Genomic DNA, 21,083 nt, shown 5'->3' with positions numbered 1-21,083 from the left:
GAATCTTTCTAATTTGTACCCCACACATTCCCTGGAGAATCTTTCTAATTTGTACCCCACACATTCCCTGGAGAATCTTTCTAATTTGTACCCACACATCCCCTGGAGAATCTGTCTAATCCGTACCCCACACATCCCCTGGAGAATCTTTCTAATCCGTACCCCACACATCCCCTGGAGAATCTTTCTAATTTGTACCCCACACATTCCCTGGAGAATCTTTCTAATTTGTACCCCACACATTCCCTGGAGAATCTTTCTAATTTGTACCCACACATCCCCTGGAGAATCTGTCTAACCCGTACCCCACACATCCCCTGGAGAATCTTTCTAATTTGTACCCCACACATTCCCTGGAGAATCTTTCTAATTTGTACCCCACACATTCCCTGGAGAATCTTTCTAATTTGTACCCCACACATTCCCTGGAGAATCTGTCTAATCCGTACCCCACACATCCCCTGGAGAATCTTTCTAATTTGTACCCCACACATCCCCTGGAGAATCTTTCTAATTTGTACCCCACACATCCCCTGGTGAATCTTTCTAATTTGTACCCCACACATTCCCTGGAGAATCTTTCTAATTTGTACCCCACACATTCCCTGGAGAATCTTTCTAATTTGTACCCCACACATTCCCTGGAGAATCTTTCTAATTTGTACCCCACACATTCCCTGGAGAATCTTTCTAATTTGTACCCCACACATTCCCTGGAGAATCTTTCTAATTTGTACCCCACACATTCCCTGGAGAATCTTTCTAATTTGTACCCCACACATCCCCTGGTGAATCTTTCTAATTTGTACCCCACACATCCCCTGGTGAATCTTTCTAATTTGTACCCCACACATTCCCTGGAGAATCTTTCTAATTTGTACCCCACACATTCCCTGGAGAATCTTTCTAATTTGTACCCCACACATTCCCTGGAGAATCTTTCTAATTTGTACCCCACACATTCCCTGGAGAATCTTTCTAATTTGTACCCCACACATTCCCTGGAGAATCTGTCTAATCCGTACCCCACACATTCCCTGGAGAATCTTTCTAATTTCTACCCCACACATTCCCTGGAGAATCTTTCTAATTTGTACCCCACACATTCCCTGGAGAATCTTTCTAATTTGTACCCCACACATTCCCTGGAGAATCTTTCTAATTTGTACCCCACACATTCCCTGGAGAATCTTTCTAATTTGTACCCACACATCCCCTGGAGAATCTGTCTGATCCGTACCCCACACATCCCCTGGTGAATCTTTCTAATTTGTACCCCACACATCCCCTGGAGAATCTGTCTAATCCGTACCCCACACATCCCCTGGAGAATCTTTCTAATTTGTACCCCACACATTCCCTGGAGAATCTTTCTAATTTGTACCCCACACATTCCCTGGAGAATCTTTCTAATTTGTACCCACACATCCCCTGGAGAATCTGTCTAATCCGTACCCCACACATCCCCTGGAGAATCTTTCTAATCCGTACCCCACACATCCCCTGGAGAATCTTTCTAATTTGTACCCCACACATTCCCTGGAGAATCTTTCTAATTTGTACCCCACACATTCCCTGGAGAATCTTTCTAATTTGTACCCACACATCCCTGGAGAATCTGTCTAACCCGTACCCCACACATCCCCTGGAGAATCTTTCTAATTTGTACCCCACACATTCCCTGGAGAATCTTTCTAATTTGTACCCCACACATTCCCTGGAGAATCTTTCTAATTTGTACCCCACACATTCCCTGGAGAATCTGTCTAATCCGTACCCCACACATCCCCTGGAGAATCTTTCTAATTTGTACCCCACACATCCCCTGGAGAATCTTTCTAATTTGTACCCCACACATCCCCTGGTGAATCTTTCTAATTTGTACCCCACACATTCCCTGGAGAATCTTTCTAATTTGTACCCCACACATTCCCTGGAGAATCTTTCTAATTTGTACCCCACACATTCCCTGGAGAATCTTTCTAATTTGTACCCCACACATTCCCTGGAGAATCTTTCTAATTTGTACCCCACACATTCCCTGGAGAATCTTTCTAATTTGTACCCCACACATTCCCTGGAGAATCTTTCTAATTTGTACCCCACACATCCCCTGGTGAATCTTTCTAATTTGTACCCCACACATCCCCTGGTGAATCTTTCTAATTTGTACCCCACACATTCCCTGGAGAATCTTTCTAATTTGTACCCCACACATTCCCTGGAGAATCTTTCTAATTTGTACCCCACACATTCCCTGGAGAATCTTTCTAATTTGTACCCCACACATCCCCTGGTGAATCTGTCTAATTTGTACCCCACACATCCCCTGGTGAATCTTTCTAATTTGTACCCCACACATCCCCTGGTGAATCTTTCTAATTTGTACCCCACACATCCCCTAGAGAATCTTTCTAATTTGTACCCCACACATTCCCTGGAGAATCTTTCTAATTTGTACCCCACACATTCCCTGGTGAATCTTTCTAATTTGTACCCCACACATTCCCTAGAGAATCTTTCTAATTTGTACCCACACATCCCCTGGAGAATCTGTCTAATCCGTACCCCACACATCCCCTGGAGAATCTTTCTAATTTGTACCCCACACATTCCCTGGAGAATCTGTCGAATCCGTACCCCACACATCCCCTGGAGAATCTTTCTAATTTGTACCCCACACATTCCCTGGAGAATCTTTCTAATTTGTACCCCACACATTCCCTGGAGAATCTTTCTAATTTGTACCCCACACATCCCCTAGAGAATCTTTCTAATTTGTACCCCACACATCCCCTGGTGAATCTTTCTAATTTGTACCCCACACATCCCCTGGAGAATCTTTCTAATTTGTACCCCACACATCCCCTGGAGAATCTTTCTAATTTGTACCCCACACATTCCCTGGAGAATCTTTCTAATTTGTACCCCACACATCCCCTGGTGAATCTTTCTAATTTGTACCCCACACATCCCCTGGAGAATCTTTCTAATTTGTACCCCACACATCCCCTGGTGAATCTTTCTAATTTGTACCCCACACATTCCCTGGTGAATCTTTCTAATTTGTACCCCACACATTCCCTGGAGAATCTTTCTAATTTGTACCCCACACATCCCCTGGTGAATCTTTCTAATTTGTACCCCACACATCCCCTGGAGAATCTTTCTAATTTGTACCCCACACATCCCCTGGAGAATCTTTCTAATTGTACCCCACACATTCCCTGGAGAATCTTTCTAATTTGTACCCCACACATCCCCTGGTGAATCTTTCTAATTTGTACCCCACACATCCCCTGGTGAATCTTTCTAATTTGTACCCCACACATCCCCTGGAGAATCTTTCTAATTTGTACCCCACACATCCCCTGGTGAATCTTTCTAATTTGTACCCCACACATTCCCTGGAGAATCTTTCTAATTTGTACCCCACACATCCCCTGGTGAATCTTTCTAATTTGTACCCCACACATCCCCTGGAGAATCTTTCTAATTTGTACCCCACACATCCCCTGGTGAATCTTTCTAATTTGTACCCCACACATTCCCTGGTGAATCTTTCTAATTTGTACCCCACACATTCCCTGGAGAATCTTTCTAATTTGTACCCCACACATCCCCTGGTGAATCTTTCTAATTTGTACCCCACACATTCCCTGGAGAATCTTTCTAATTTGCACCCCACACATCCCCTGGTGAATCTTTCTAATTTGTACCCCACACATCCCCTGGTGAATCTTTCTAATTTGTACCCCACACATCCCCTAGAGAATCTTTCTAATTTGTACCCCACACATTCCCTGGAGAATCTTTCTAATTTGTACCCCACACATTCCCTGGTGAATCTTTCTAATTTGTACCCCACACATTCCCTAGAGAATCTTTCCAATTTGTACCCCACACATTCCCTGGAGAATCTTTCCAATTTGTACCCCACACATTCCCTGGAGAATCTTTCTAATTTGTACCCCACACATTCCCTGGAGAATCTTTCTAATTTGTACCCCACACATCCCCTGGAGAATCTTTCTAATTTGTACCCCACACATTCCCTGGAGAATCTTTCTAATTTGTACCCCACACATTCCCTGGAGAATCTTTCTAATTTGTACCCACACATCCCCTGGAGAATCTGTCTAATCCGTACCCCACACATCCCCTGGAGAATCTTTCTAATTTGTACCCCACACATTCCCTGGAGAATCTGTCGAATCCGTACCCCACACATCCCCTGGAGAATCTTTCTAATTTGTACCCCACACATCCCCTGGAGAATCTTTCTAATTTGTACCCCACACATCCCCTAGAGAATCTTTCTAATTTGTACCCCACACATCCCCTAGAGAATCTTTCTAATTTGTACCCCACACATCCCCTGGAGAATCTTTCTAATTTGTACCCCACACATCCCCTAGAGAATCTTTCTAATTTGTACCCCACACATCCCCTGGAGAATCTTTCTAATTTGTACCCCACACATCCCCTGGAGAATCTTTCTAATCCGTACCCCACACATCCCCTGGAGAATCTTTCTAATTTGTACCCCACACATTCCCTGGAGAATCTGTCGAATCCGTACCCCACACATCCCCTGGAGAATCTTTCTAATTTGTACCCCACACATCCCCTGGAGAATCTTTCTAATTTGTACCCCACACATCCCCTAGAGAATCTTTCTAATTTGTACCCCACACATCCCCTGGAGAATCCTTCTAATTTGTACCCCACACATCCCCTAGAGAATCTTTCTAATTTGTACCCCACACATTCCCTGGAGAATCTTTCTAATTTGTACCCCACACATCCCCTGGAGAATCTTTCTAATTTGTACCCCACACATCCCCTGGAGAATCTTTCTAATTTGTACCCCACACATTCCCTGGAGAATCTTTCTAATTTGTACCCCACACATTCCCTGGAGAATCTTTCTAATTTGTACCCCACACATCCCCTAGAGAATCTTTCTAATTTGTACCCCACACATCCCCTGGAGAATCTTTCTAATTTGTACCCCACACATCCCCTGGAGAATCTTTCTAATTTGTACCCCACACATCCCCTGGAGAATCTTTCTAATTTGTACCCCACACATCCCCTAGAGAATCTTTCTAATTTGTACCCCACACATCCCCTGGAGAATCTTTCTAATTTGTACCCCACACATCCCCTAGAGAATCTTTCTAATTTGTACCCCACACATTCCCTGGAGAATCTTTCTAATTTGTACCCCACACATCCCCTGGAGAATCTTTCTAATTTGTACCCCACACATTCCCTGGAGAATCTTTCTAATTTGTACCCCACACATCCCCTGGAGAATCTTTCTAATTTGTACCCCACACATCCCCTGGAGAATCTTTCTAATTTGTACCCCACACATCCCCTAGAGAATCTTTCTAATTTGTACCCCACACATCCCCTGGAGAATCTTTCTAATTTGTACCCCACACATCCCCTAGAGAATCTTTCTAATTTGTACCCCACACATCCCCTGGAGAATCTTTCTAATTTGTACCCCACACATCCCCTGGAGAATCTTTCTAATTTGTACCCCACACATCCCCTAGAGAATCTTTCTAATTTGTACCCCACACATCCCCTGGAGAATCTTTCTAATTTGTACCCCACACATCCCCTAGAGAGTCTTTCTAATTTGTACCCCACACATTCCCTGGAGAATCTTTCTAATTTGTACCCCACACATCCGCTAGAGAATCTTTCTAATTTGTACCCCACACATCCCCTGGTGAATCTTTCTAATTTGTACCCCACACATCCCCTAGAGAATCTTCCTAATTTGTACCCCACACATTCCCTGGAGAATCTTTCTAATTTGTACCCCACACATCCCCTAGAGAATCTTTCTAATTTGTACCCCACACATCCCCTGGTGAATCTTTCTAATTTGTACCCCACACATCCCCTGGAGAATCTTTCTAATTTGTACCCCACACATCCCCTGGAGAATCTTTCTAATTTGTACCCCACACATTCCCTGGAGAATCTTTCTAATTTGTACCCCACACATCCCCTGGTGAATCTTTCTAATTTGTACCCCACACATCCCCTGGTGAATCTTTCTAATTTGTACCCCACACATCCCCTGGAGAATCTTTCTAATTTGTACCCCACACATCCCCTGGAGTATCTTTCTAATTTGTACCCCACACATTCCCTGGAGAATCTTTCTAATTTGTACCCCACACATCCCCTGGTGAATCTTTCTAATTTGGACCACACACATCCCCTGGAGAATCTTTCTAATTTGTACCCCACACATCCCCTGGTGAATCTTTCTAATTTGTACCCCACACATCCCCTGGAGAATCTTTCTAATTTGTACCCCACACATCCCCTGGTGAATCTTTCTAATTTGTACCCCACACATCCCCTGGTGAATCTTTCTAATTTGTACCCCACACATCCCGTAGAGAATCTTTCTAATTTGTACCCCACACATTCCCTGGAGAATCTTTCTAATTTGTACCCCACACATTCCCTGGTGAATCTTTCTAATTTGTACCCCACACATTCCCTGGAGAATCTTTCTAATTTGTACCCCACACATCCCCTGGTGAATCTTTCTAATTTGTACCCCACACATCCCCTGGTGAATCTTTCTAATTTGTACCCCACACATCCCCTGGTGAATCTTTCTAATTTGTACCCCACACATTCCCTGGAGAATCTTTCTAATTTGTACCCCACACATCCCCTGGTGAATCTTTCTAATTTGTACCCCACACATTCCCTGGAGAATCTTTCTAATTTGTACCCCACACATCCCCTGGAGAATCTTTCTAATTTGTACCCCACACATTCCCTGGAGAATCTTTCTAATTTGTACCCCACACATCCCCTGGTGAATCTTTCTAATTTGTACCCCACACATCCCGTAGAGAATCTTTCTAATTTGTACCCCACACATTCCCTGGAGAATCTTTCTAATTTGTACCCCACACATTCCCTGGAGAATCTTTCTAATTTGTACCCCACACATCCCCTGGTGAATCTTTCTAATTTGTACCCCACACATCCCGTAGAGAATCTTTCTAATTTGTACCCCACACATTCCCTGGAGAATCTTTCTAATTTGTACCCCACACATTCCCTGGAGAATCTTTCTAATTTGTACCCCACACATCCCCTGGAGAATCTTTCTAATTTGTACCCCACACATTCCCTGGAGAATCTTTCTAATTTGTACCCCACACATCCCCTGGTGAATCTTTCTAATTTGTACCCCACACATCCCGTAGAGAATCTTTCTAATTTGTACCCCACACATTCCCTGGAGAATCTTTCTAATTTGTACCCCACACATTCCCTGGAGAATCTTTCTAATTTGTACCCCACACATCCCCTGGTGAATCTTTCTAATTTGTACCCCACACATCCCGTAGAGAATATTTCTAATTTGTACCCCACACATTCCCTGGTGAATCTTTCTAATTTGTACCCCACACATCCCCTGGAGAATCTTTCTAATTTGTACCCCACTCATCCCGTAGAGAATCTTTCTAATTTGTACCCCACACATCCCCTGGTGAATCTTTCTAATTTGTACCCCACACATCCCCTGGAGAATCTGTCTAATCCGTACCCCACACATCCCCTGGAGAATCTTTCTAATTTGTACCCCACACATTCCCTGGAGAATCTTTCTAATTTGTACCCCACACATTCCCTGGAGAATCTTTCTAATTTGTACCCCACACATTCCCTGGAGAATCTTTCTAATTTGTACCCCACACATCCCCTGGTGAATCTTTATAATTTGTACCCCACACATGCCCTGGAGAATCTTTCTAATTTGTACCCCACACATTCCCTGGAGAATCTTTCTAATTTGTACCCCACACATTCCCTGGAGAATCTGTCTAATCCGTACCCCACACATCCCCTGGAGAATCTTTCTAATTTGTACCCCACACATCCCCTGGAGAATCTTTCTAATTTGTACCCCACACATTCCCTGGAGAATCTTTCTAATTTGTACCCCACACATTCCCTGGAGAATCTTTCTAATTTGTACCCCACACATTCCCTGGAGAATCTTTCTAATTTGTACCCCACACATTCCCTGGAGAATCTTTCTAATTTGTACCCCACACATTCCCTGGAGAATCTGTCTAATCCGTACCCCACACATTCCCTGGAGAATCTTTCTAATTTGTACCCCACACATTCCCTGGAGAATCTTTCTAAATTGTACCCCACACATTCCCTGGAGAATCTTTCTAATTTGTACCCCACACATTCCCTGGAGAATCTTTCTAATTTGTACCCCACACATTCCCTGGAGAATCTTTCTAATTTGTACCCACACATCCCCTGGAGAATCTGTCTGATCCGTACCCCACACATCCCCTGGTGAATCTTTCTAATTTGTACCCCACACATCCCCTGGAGAATCTGTCTAATCCGTACCCCACACATCCCCTGGAGAATCTTTCTAATTTGTACCCCACACATTCCCTGGAGAATCTTTCTAATTTGTACCCCACACATTCCCTGGAGAATCTTTCTAATTTGTACCCACACATCCCCTGGAGAATCTGTCTAATCCGTACCCCACACATCCCCTGGAGAATCTTTCTAATCCGTACCCCACACATCCCCTGGAGAATCTTTCTAATTTGTACCCCACACATTCCCTGGAGAATCTTTCTAATTTGTACCCCTCACATTCCCTGGAGAATCTTTCTAATTTGTACCCCACACATCCCCTGGAGAATCTGTCTAATCCGTACCCCACACATCCCCTGGAGAATCTTTCTAATTTGTACCCCACACATTCCCTGGAGAATCTTTCTAATTTGTACCCCACACATTCCCTGGAGAATCTTTCTAATTTGTACCCCACACATTCCCTGGAGAATCTGTCTAATCCGTACCCCACACATCCCCTGGAGAATCTTTCTAATTTGTACCCCACACATCCCCTGGTGAATCTTTCTAATTTGTACCCCACACATCCCCTGGTGAATCTTTCTAATTTGTACCCCACACATTCCCTGGAGAATCTTTCTAATTTGTACCCCACACATTCCCTGGTGAATCTTTCTAATTTGTACCCCACACATTCCCTAGAGAATCTTTCTAATTTGTACCCCACACATTCCCTGGAGAATCTTTCTAATTTGTACCCCACACATTCCCTGGTGAATCTTTCTAATTTGTACCCCACACATTCCCTAGAGAATCTTTCTAATTTGTACCCCACACATTCCCTGGAGAATCTTTCTAATTTGTACCCCACACATTCCCTGGAGAATCTTTCTAATTTGTACCCCACACATCCCCTGGTGAATCTTTCTAATTTGTACCCCACACATCCCCTGGTGAATCTTTCTAATTTGTACCCCACACATCCCCTAGAGAATCTTTCTAATTTGTACCCCACAAATCCCCTGGTGAATCTTTCTAATTTGTACCCCACACATCCCCTAGAGAATCTTTCTAATTTGTACCCCACACATCCCCTGGTGAATCTTTCTAATTTGTACCCCACACATCCCCTGGTGAATCTTTCTAATTTGTACCCCACACATTCCCTGGAGAATCTTTCTAATTTGTACCCCACACATTCCCTGGTGAATCTTTCTAATTTGTACCCCACACATTCCCTGGTGAATCTTTCTAATTTGTACCCCACACATCCCCTGGTGAATCTTTCTAATTTGTACCCCACACATTCCCTGGAGAATCTTTCTAATTTGTACCCCACACATTCCCTGGAGAATCTGTCTAATTTGTACCCCACACATTCCCTGGAGAATCTTTCTAATTTGTACCCCACACATTCCCTGGTGAATCTTTCTAATTTGTACCCCACACATTCCCTAGAGAATATTTCTAATTTGTATCCCACACATCCCCTGGTGAATCTTTCTAATTTGTACCCCACACATTCCCTGGTGAATCTTTCTAATTTGTACCCCACACATTCCCTGGTGAATCTTTCTAATTTGTACCCCACACATCCCCTGGTGAATCTTTCTAATTTGTACCCCACACATTCCCTGGAGAATCTTTCTAATTTGTACCCCACACATTCCCTGGAGAATCTTTCTAATTTGTACCCCACACATTCCCTGGTGAATCTTTCTAATTTGTACCCCACACATTCCCTGGTGAATCTTTCTAATTTGTACCCCACACATCCCCTGGTGAATCTTTCTAATTTGTACCCCACACATCCCCTGGTGAATCTTTCTAATTTGTACCCCACACATTCCCTGGAGAATCTTTCTAATTTGTACCCCACACATTCCCTGGAGAATCTTTCCAATTTGTACCCCACACATTCCCTGGAGAATCTTTCTAATTTGTACCCCACACATCCCCTGGTGAATCTTTCTAATTTGTACCCCACACATCCCCTGGAGAATCTTTCTAATTTGTACCCCACATATTCCCTGGAGAATCTTTCTAATTTGTACCCCACACATTCCCTGGTGAATCTTTCTAATTTGTCCCCCACACATTCCCTAGAGAATCTTTCTAATTTGTACCCCACACATTCCCTGGAGAATCTTTCTAATTTGTACCCCACACATCCCCTGGTGAATCTTTCTAATTTGTACCCCACACATCCCCTGGTGAATCTTTCTAATTTGTACCCCACACATCCCCTAGAGAATCTTTCTAATTTGTACCCCACACATTCCCTGGAGAATCTTTCTAATTTGTACCCCACACATTCCCTGGAGAATCTTTCTAATTTGCACCCCACACATCCCCTGGTGAATCTTTCTAATTTGTACCCCACACATCCCCTGGTGAATCTTTCTAATTTGTACCCCACACATCCCCTAGAGAATCTTTCTAATTTGTACCCCACACATTCCCTGGAGAATCTTTCTAATTTGTACCCCACACATTCCCTGGTGAATCTTTCTAATTTGTACCCCACACATTCCCTAGAGAATCTTTCTAATTTGTACCCCACACATTCCCTGGAGAATCTTTCTAATTTGTACCCCACACATTCCCTGGAGAATCTTTCTAATTTGTACCCCACACATTCCCTGGAGAATCTTTCTAATTTGTACCCCACACATTCCCTGGTGAATCTTTCTAATTTGTACCCACACATTCCCTGGTGAATCTTTCTAATTTGTACCCCACACATTCCCTAGAGAATCTTTCTAATTTGTACCCCACACATTCCCTGGAGAATCTTTCTAATTTGTACCCCACACATCCCCTGGTGAATCTTTCTAATTTGTACCCCACACATTCCCTGGTGAATCTTTCTAATTTGTACCCCACACATTCCCTGGTGAATCTTTCTAATTTGTACCCCACACATCCCCTGGTGAATCTTTCTAATTTGTACCCCACACATTCCCTGGTGAATCTTTCTAATTTGTCCCCCACACATTCCCTAGAGAATCTTTCTAATTTGTACCCCACACATCCCCTAGAGAATCTTTCTAATTTGTACCCCACACATTCCCTGGAGAATCTTTCTAATTTGTACCCCACACATTCCCTGGTGAATCTTTCTAATTTGTACCCCACACATCCCCTGGTGAATCTTTCTAATTTGTACCCCACACATCCCCTGGAGAATCTGTCTAATTTGTACCCACACATTCCCTGGAGAATCTTTCTAATTTGTACCCCACACATTCCCTGGAGAATCTTTCTAATTTGTACCCCACACATTCCCTGGTGAATCTTTCTAATTTGTACCCCACACATTCCCTGGTGAATCTTTCTAATTTGTACCCCACACATCCCCTGGTGAATCTTTCTAATTTGTACCCCACACATCCCCTGGTGAATCTTTCTAATTTGTACCCCACACATTCCCTGGAGAATCTTTCTAATTTGTACCCCACACATTCCCTGGAGAATCTTTCCAATTTGTACCCCACACATTCCCTGGAGAATCTTTCTAATTTGTACCCCACACATCCCCTGGTGAATCTTTCTAATTTGTACCCCACACATCCCCTGGAGAATCTTTCTAATTTGTACCCCACATATTCCCTGGAGAATCTTTCTAATTTGTACCCCACACATTCCCTGGTGAATCTTTCTAATTTGTCCCCCACACATTCCCTAGAGAATCTTTCTAATTTGTACCCCACACATTCCCTGGAGAATCTTTCTAATTTGTACCCCACACATCCCCTGGTGAATCTTTCTAATTTGTACCCCACACATCCCCTGGTGAATCTTTCTAATTTGTACCCCACACATCCCCTAGAGAATCTTTCTAATTTGTACCCCACACATTCCCTGGAGAATCTTTCTAATTTGTACCCCACACATTCCCTGGAGAATCTTTCTAATTTGCACCCCACACATCCCCTGGTGAATCTTTCTAATTTGTACCCCACACATCCCCTGGTGAATCTTTCTAATTTGTACCCCACACATTCCCTAGAGAATCTTTCTAATTTGTACCCCACACATTCCCTGGAGAATCTTTCTAATTTGTACCCCACACATCCCCTGGTGAATCTTTCTAATTTGTACCCCACACATTCCCTGGTGAATCTTTCTAATTTGTACCCCACACATTCCCTGGTGAATCTTTCTAATTTGTACCCCACACATCCCCTGGTGAATCTTTCTAATTTGTACCCCACACATTCCCTGGTGAATCTTTCTAATTTGTCCCCCACACATTCCCTAGAGAATCTTTCTAATTTGTACCCCACACATCCCCTAGAGAATCTTTCTAATTTGTACCCCACACATTCCCTGGAGAATCTTTCTAATTTGTACCCCACACATTCCCTGGTGAATCTTTCTAATTTGTACCCCACACATCCCCTGGTGAATCTTTCTAATTTGTACCCCACACATCCCCTGGAGAATCTGTCTAATTTGTACCCACACATTCCCTGGAGAATCTTTCTAATTTGTACCCCACACATTCCCTGGAGAATCTTTCTAATTTGTACCCCACACATTCCCTGGTGAATCTTTCTAATTTGTACCCCACACATTCCCTGGTGAATCTTTCTAATTTGTACCCCACACATCCCCTGGTGAATCTTTCTAATTTGTACCCCACACATCCCCTGGTGAATCTTTCTAATTTGTACCCCACACATTCCCTGGAGAATCTTTCTAATTTGTACCCCACACATTCCCTGGAGAATCTTTCCAATTTGTACCCCACACATTCCCTGGAGAATCTTTCTAATTTGTACCCCACACATCCCCTGGTGAATCTTTCTAATTTGTACCCCACACATCCCCTGGAGAATCTTTCTAATTTGTACCCCACATATTCCCTGGAGAATCTTTCTAATTTGTACCCCACACATTCCCTGGTGAATCTTTCTAATTTGTCCCCCACACATTCCCTAGAGAATCTTTCTAATTTGTACCCCACACATTCCCTGGAGAATCTTTCTAATTTGTACCCCACACATCCCCTGGTGAATCTTTCTAATTTGTACCCCACACATCCCCTGGTGAATCTTTCTAATTTGTACCCCACACATCCCCTAGAGAATCTTTCTAATTTGTACCCCACACATTCCCTGGAGAATCTTTCTAATTTGTACCCCACACATTCCCTGGAGAATCTTTCTAATTTGCACCCCACACATCCCCTGGTGAATCTTTCTAATTTGTACCCCACACATCCCCTGGTGAATCTTTCTAATTTGTACCCCACACATCCCCTAGAGAATCTTTCTAATTTGTACCCCACACATTCCCTGGAGAATCTTTCTAATTTGTACCCCACACATTCCCTGGTGAATCTTTCTAATTTGTACCCCACACATTCCCTAGAGAATCTTTCTAATTTGTACCCCACACATTCCCTGGAGAATCTTTCTAATTTGTACCCCACACATTCCCTGGAGAATCTTTCTAATTTGTACCCCACACATTCCCTGGAGAATCTTTCTAATTTGTACCCCACACATTCCCTGGTGAATCTTTCTAATTTGTACCCACACATTCCCTGGTGAATCTTTCTAATTTGTACCCCACACATTCCCTAGAGAATCTTTCTAATTTGTACCCCACACATTCCCTGGAGAATCTTTCTAATTTGTACCCCACACATCCCCTGGTGAATCTTTCTAATTTGTACCCCACACATTCCCTGGTGAATCTTTCTAATTTGTACCCCACACATTCCCTGGTGAATCTTTCTAATTTGTACCCCACACATCCCCTGGTGAATCTTTCTAATTTGTACCCCACACATTCCCTGGTGAATCTTTCTAATTTGTCCCCCACACATTCCCTAGAGAATCTTTCTAATTTGTACCCCACACATCCCCTAGAGAATCTTTCTAATTTGTACCCCACACATTCCCTGGAGAATCTTTCTAATTTGTACCCCACACATTCCCTGGTGAATCTTTCTAATTTGTACCCCACACATCCCCTGGTGAATCTTTCTAATTTGTACCCCACACATCCCCTGGAGAATCTGTCTAATTTGTACCCACACATTCCCTGGAGAATCTTTCTAATTTGTACCCCACACATTCCCTGGTGAAACTTTCTAATTTGTACCCCACACATCCCCTGGAGAATCTTTCTAATTTGTACCCCACACATTCCCTGGAGAATCTTTCTAATTTGTACCCCACACATTCCCTGGTGAATCTTTCTAATTTGTACCCCACACATCCCCTGGTGAATCTTTCTAATTTGTACCCCACACATTCCCTAGAGAATCTTTCTAATTTGTACCCCACACATTCCCTGGTGAATCTTTCTAATTTGTACCCCACACATTCCCTGGTGAATCTTTCTAATTTGTCCCCCACACATTCCCTAGAGAATCTTTCTAATTTGTACCCCACACATCCCCTGGAGAATCTTTCTAATTTGTACCCCACACATTCCCTAGAGAATCTTTCTAATTTGTACCCCACACATTCCCTGGTGAATCCTTCTAATTTGTACCCCACACATCCCCTGGTAAATCTTTCTAATTTGTACCCCACACATTCCCTAGAGAATCTTTCTAATTTGTACCCCACACATTCCCTGGTGAATCTTTGTAATTTGTACCCCACACATTCCCTGGTGAATCTTTCTAATTTGTACCCCACACATTCCCTGGAGAATCTTTCTAATTTGTACCCCACACATTCCCTGGTGAATCTTTCTAATTTGTACCCCACACATCCCCTGGTGAATCTTTCTAATTTGTACCCCACACATCCCCTGGAGAATCTGTCTAATTTGTACCCACACATTCCCTGGAGAATCTTTCTAATTTGTACCCCACACATCCCCTGGAGAATCTTTCTAATTTGTACCCACACATCCCCTGGTGAATCTTTCTAATTTGTACCCCACACATCCCCTGGTGAATCTTTCTAATTTGTACCCCACACATCCCCTGGAGAATCTGTCTAATTTGTACCCACACATTCCCTGGAGAATCTTTCTAATTTGTACCCCACACATCTCCTGGGAATCAGTCTAATTTGTACCCCACACATCCCCTGGTGAATCTTTCTAATTTGTACCCCACACATCCCCTGGAGAATCTGTCTAATTTGTACCCACACATTCCCTGGAGAATCTTTCTAATTTGTACCCCACACATTCCCTGGTGAAACTTTCTAATTTGTACCCCACACATCCCCTGGAGAATCTTTCTAATTTGTACCCCACACATTCCCTGGAGAATCTTTCTAATTTGTACCCCACACATTCCCTGGTGAATCTTTCTAATTTGTACCCCACACATCCCCTGGTGAATCTTTCTAATTTGTACCCCACACATTCCCTAGAGAATCTTTCTAATTTGTACCCCACACATTCCCTGGTGAATCTTTCTAATTTGTACCCCACACATTCCCTGGTGAATCTTTCTAATTTGTCCCCCACACATTCCCTAGAGAATCTTTCTAATTTGTACCCCACACATCCCCTGGAGAATCTTTCTAATTTGTACCCCACACATTCCCTAGAGAATCTTTCTAATTTGTACCCCACACATTCCCTGGTGAATCCTTCTAATTTGTACCCCACACATCCCCTGGTAAATCTTTCTAATTTGTACCCCACACATTCCCTAGAGAATCTTTCTAATTTGTACCCCACACATTCCCTGGTGAATCTTTGTAATTTGTACCCCACACATTCCCTGGTGAATCTTTCTAATTTGTACCCCACACATTCCCTGGAGAATCTTTCTAATTTGTACCCCACACATTCCCTGGTGAATCTTTCTAATTTGTACCCCACACATCCCCTGGTGAATCTTTCTAATTTGTACCCCACACATCCCCTGGAGAATCTGTCTAATTTGTACCCACACATTCCCTGGAGAATCTTTCTAATTTGTACCCCACACATCCCCTGGAGAATCTTTCTAATTTGTACCCACACATCCCCTGGTGAATCTTTCTAATTTGTACCCCACACATCCCCTGGTGAATCTTTCTAATTTGTACCCCACACATCCCCTGGAGAATCTGTCTAATTTGTACCCACACATTCCCTGGAGAATCTTTCTAATTTGTACCCCACACATCTCCTGGGAATCAGTCTAATTTGTACCCCACACATCTCCTGAAGAATCTGTCTAATTTGTACCCGAGATGTCTCCTAGAGAATCTGTCTAATTTGTATCCCAAACATCTCCTGGAGAATCTGTCTAATTTGTACCCGAGATATCTCCTAGAGAATCTGTCTAATTTGTACCCCACACATCTCCTGGGAATCAGTCTAATTTGTACCCCACACATCACCTGAAGAATCTGTCTAATTTGTACCCGAGATGTCTCCTAGAGAATCTGTCTAATTTGTATCCCAAACATCTCCTAGAGAATCTGTCTAATTTGTACCCCACGCATCTCCTGGGAATCAGTCTAATTTGTACCCCACACATCACCTGAAGAATCTGTCTAATTTGTATCCCAAACATCTCCTGGAGAATCTGTCTAATTTGTACCCGAGATATCTCCTGGAGAATCTGTCTAATTTGTACCCCACACATCTCCTGAAGAATCCGCCTAATTTGTACCCGACATATCTCCTGGGAATCTGTCTAGAACGCTTCTGTCTTCATGTATCTGTCTAGTGTATATCCCATTGTTTGTGCACTGTCGTATTTACCAATGTTTCTTTCTCGTGTAACTCATTCCCTTTCTGTCTCATTAAAATTGACTTTTTCCAGTTATACACCTTAATCTTCACTTATTCTGATTTTCAGTTTTCCTGGTGAATCTAATTATGTTCTACTTGCTGTTTTCTACATGTTCCCCTAACTTTATGTTACTTATGCTACTTAATCTGTCAGAAGTGCATCCAGTATCATCTATTTCCTTGCTGGGCTAATAAGATACTGATTTAGTCACGCTGTAGAAACCCCACCCCTTCTTTGCCAAGCACGCTATTCTTAACCTCCTCCCCATCCTTCTTTGGATAATTAAATTCACCCATTTTATTATGCCTCTCTAGTTCCTGTAATTTTTCTGTAAATTTTCACCATATCCCCAGCTCTGTCCTTTCCACTGTTTGGTGGTCTATAACAAGCTCCCAATAGAGTAATAGTTTCCTTCTTATTTTTGAACTCCAACCAAGTATGCTCATCTCTCATACCACCCTCTATACGATGTGTATCTTTAATTAGCACTGCTGCCTCACTCCTCCCTTGAATATGAACATAAGAACACAAAAAATAGGGGCGGGAGTAGGCCAGTGAGCCTGCTTTGCCATTCAATATGATCATGGCTTACTCTACCACAGGGATTAGTTGCAAAGAATTACAATGTATTTACAGCACAGGAACAGGCCATTCAGCCCAACAGGTCTATGCTATGTTTATGCTCCACACAAGCCTCCTCACTCCCCTCTTCATCTAAACTTATCAACATATCCTTCTAATCCTTTCTCGCTGATGTAGTTTTCTAACTTCCCCTTAACTGCATCTATGCTATTCACCTCAACTACTCTATATGATAGCAAGTTCACATTTCAACCACTCTCTGGTTAAAGAAGTTTCTCCTGAATTCCTTATTCAATTTATTAATGACTGCCTTATATTTTTGGCCTCTAGTTCTGGTCTTGCCTCCATTTGGAAGTATCGCTACATCTACCCTATCAAACCCATGCATAATCTATCAGATCACCTCTCTGTCTTCTCTTTCTAGAGAAAAGAGCCCCAGCCTTGAATTAAATCTTTGAGTAAGATTTCCATCATCTTTCCTACCACCAACGTTAAACTAACTGGTCTATGCATTCCCTGGATTTGGTCTATCTCCCTTTTTAAATATGGGGATTACATTAGCTGTCCACCAGTCCTCTGTTTTCTAATGATTTTTTGCATATTTGTAATAGTGCCTCTGCTATTCTTTAATTCGTACAGATGCAGTGCATCTGGATCAGAGGTTTTATCTGCTCTAAGTTTGATTCATTTCAGTGGCCCTACCCCTATCTTGATTTTCCTTTCGTTATTTAGGATTTGTAGAATACTTTACTATTTCTTTATATATTTCTTGATAATTTCATTTTGTAGTTCCTTTTTGCCTTCCTAATTGTTTTTACTTCTTTCCAAACCTCTTCTCATTCCCTTTTGTCGTCCTTGGCTGAGGTGAATGGCATAGATGCATTACAAGGCAAGCTAGATAAGTACATGAGACAGAAAGGAACAGAAGGATATGCTGATGGGGTTAGATAAAGTAGTGTGGGGTGAGTTACATGTGCAGCATAATCACCAGTTGGGCCAAATGGCCTGTCTCTGTGTTTTAAATTCTATGGAATGTACTATGTTATCTATTTGGATCTGCAAAGGTGTGTTTGTCATTGTTGCAGGAGAATACCTCAGATTGCGGTGGTGGAGCCATGTTGACGCCCTCCTTCTCCATCATAGTAGCTCTGCAGTTGTTTCTCCTGTCTTGGACTGCCAATCTCAACCTCTTTTCCTGGGCCAGCAATCTTTGATTTGGGACCTTCCTGTAACTAGATATCAGCTGTGCGATTCTCATGGCTGAGGACTTCCCTTCCCCTGGAAGCCTAATTCTTCATTCCAGTCTCACATCTCCGTGTTGTCGTGTGGTGGAGCTGCAAACTGTGTGTGTGTGTGGAGCTGGTTTATTGTGGTCGTTTGGACAACCAGTATTTTCCTGGCAAGATAACTTGTGGGGAAAGCAGGACTTCATGGATCTGCTTTGTGGAAGACCCTTTACATGAATCAGAAGATGGGAAACGCAAGAGGAGCCCATCGTCCCCTTGTGCAGGCGCCACTGCTTTCCCAGACTATCTCTTTACATTTGATAGGAGTCATTGGCAGTTTCAATGTTACTGGATAGCATTACTTCCATTGGTATATTTAGCTTTTATCTGCTGTTGAGACAGGTTGCATTTATTTATGCAGTACTTAGTTTTGCCAAATGAGATGGCTTTAATCACATATTTTGATTGACAGCCAAGTTACAGGGCAGTTTTCCAACTGAAGTGACTGTAACTGTAATGTAATGACATCAGCAGTCAGGATAGCATGTTACTCATTACACCTTCCAGTTGCCAGACTCCTTCCTTTTTATACCACTGCTTCCATTTTTATTCAGGGAGATCTCTGTTCTCACTCGTAAAATATGTACCTCACAAATTTGTTTAAACTCATATTAAATGTTCCTTCCTTCATCTGAGCCCAGGGGCTGCTACCAGGCAGATGCCCCATCAGAGGTCCAGGTTCTTCAGCTGTTATTTGCATTCCATTCCCAAACTGGGCTGTAACTGTGGAACAGGTGTGCAGGCGCAAGTCACAGGCAACTTCAGGGAAATCCAAATGAAACGGTCTCAATGCGAAAAGTTCTTTTGCACACTTTACATGTGTGGGTAACTTAAGAGAAAAGCAGAGCCAGGGGTGTGGCAGGTGAGGAGGGAATGAAATCCACTGGTGGTGAAGGAGCCTTTTTCCAGTCTCCCCTTTCCACTGTGTGCTGCTTATAGATGACTGTAAGTGACCTATGGTGATTGAGAATGTGTGTAATATATGTTAGTTGAAGTTGGTCGAGGGTGTTGTCGAGTTCCCTACAAGATGTTGTTATATGAGAGAAAAAGACTTATTTGTAAGCTGACTGGGTGTTGCCTACAGACACACTCATTATTTGTGCATCTGTTCCTTAAAAAAGATTAACACTTTGAAAGAATAATATCCAAGAAATCATTGAACAAAGTCAGTAAGTGTAGCATTTATTAGACATGTTAAGTGCTGTGATATTGTTAAACTATAGGCATTCTAGGTGGCTATAGTGAGTGAAATCTCAACACCTGTTAGATATCAAACCTCCCTGTGAATAAAATTTACACACTTGGGGACTTTTAAATCTCTATCATCAGCAGAGGACATTATTCTTTAGATATGTTACTTATACACAGTGGTTCACTCATAAAATAAACTTCATATCCAAAAACTATTTATTGTCTATTACTCTTGCTCTCCTTCCCTAGTTCTATTTGCATGTGAATAACCCTTTATTCAAGCTGCATGTTGGGGAACATAGTGTTCTTAGTGGCACTCATTAACAAGCACAGCATCTCAACACTCCTTGCTCGCAATCAACTGCACCTTAGTGTATTCAAGCTGCAGCTACTAGTCTTATGCATGTGCAGAACTCCCCTTCCCAGTGGCTAAAATTTAAATATTTAGACAAATAGAGTGAAAATATCTGCATTTCCAAATTATTAAATGAACTCCAGTTGGGTTTTTTAAAAAATGGCGAAAGGTCCAACTGTGAGGATATTTGAACCGAATCCATCGCTGATTCTCACAAACCCAAAATGTGTGAGACTGCCTCGCCCAGGGCTCTCGCGCTGCTTCTTTCTGGAGTCGGGCAGAGCTAGGCTTCAACACCATAGTTAAGGTGCAACTTTAGTATCGGCAGAAACCAGCATTAGGAAGTCAGTGTATAAATGAACCTTCATTAGCAAATACCCCTACATTTTACTTGGATATTTTACTATGTTAAAGGCACTATATAAATGCAAGTTGTTGCTGTTGTACTTTTTTTTACTTCTCTTCAGTAAATACCTGTAATTCAAAGAAATGCCTTCATTTTTATCTCATTAGGAAGCATGCAGATCTTTTTAATTCTTGACAACGCTGGAGTTTAGAAGAA

General features: G+C 42.5%; 1 protein-coding gene across 5 annotated transcripts in view; it reads left to right on the top strand.

Moving 5' to 3' along the window:
- The window catches only part of cacna2d2a (calcium channel, voltage-dependent, alpha 2/delta subunit 2a), a 1,382,174-nt gene extending 1,361,807 nt beyond the window's left edge, over positions 1–20,367 (top strand). For all 5 annotated transcript variants that reach the window (XM_068051351.1, XM_068051350.1, XM_068051349.1 and 2 more), the window contains one exon: positions 18,775–20,367. In XM_068051351.1, coding sequence (XP_067907452.1) covers positions 18,775–18,903 — 129 coding nt within the window. In that variant the 3' untranslated portion in view covers positions 18,904–20,367. The remainder of the gene's footprint in view (positions 1–18,774) is intronic.
- Positions 20,368–21,083: the final 716 nt, after the last annotated feature.

This window comes from Heterodontus francisci, chromosome 19, assembly GCF_036365525.1.
Source record: "Heterodontus francisci isolate sHetFra1 chromosome 19, sHetFra1.hap1, whole genome shotgun sequence".
Lineage (NCBI taxonomy): Eukaryota > Metazoa > Chordata > Chondrichthyes > Heterodontiformes > Heterodontidae > Heterodontus > Heterodontus francisci.
Note: the sequence above shows the minus strand (reverse complement) of the source record. Positions and strands in the feature narration are given on the sequence as shown.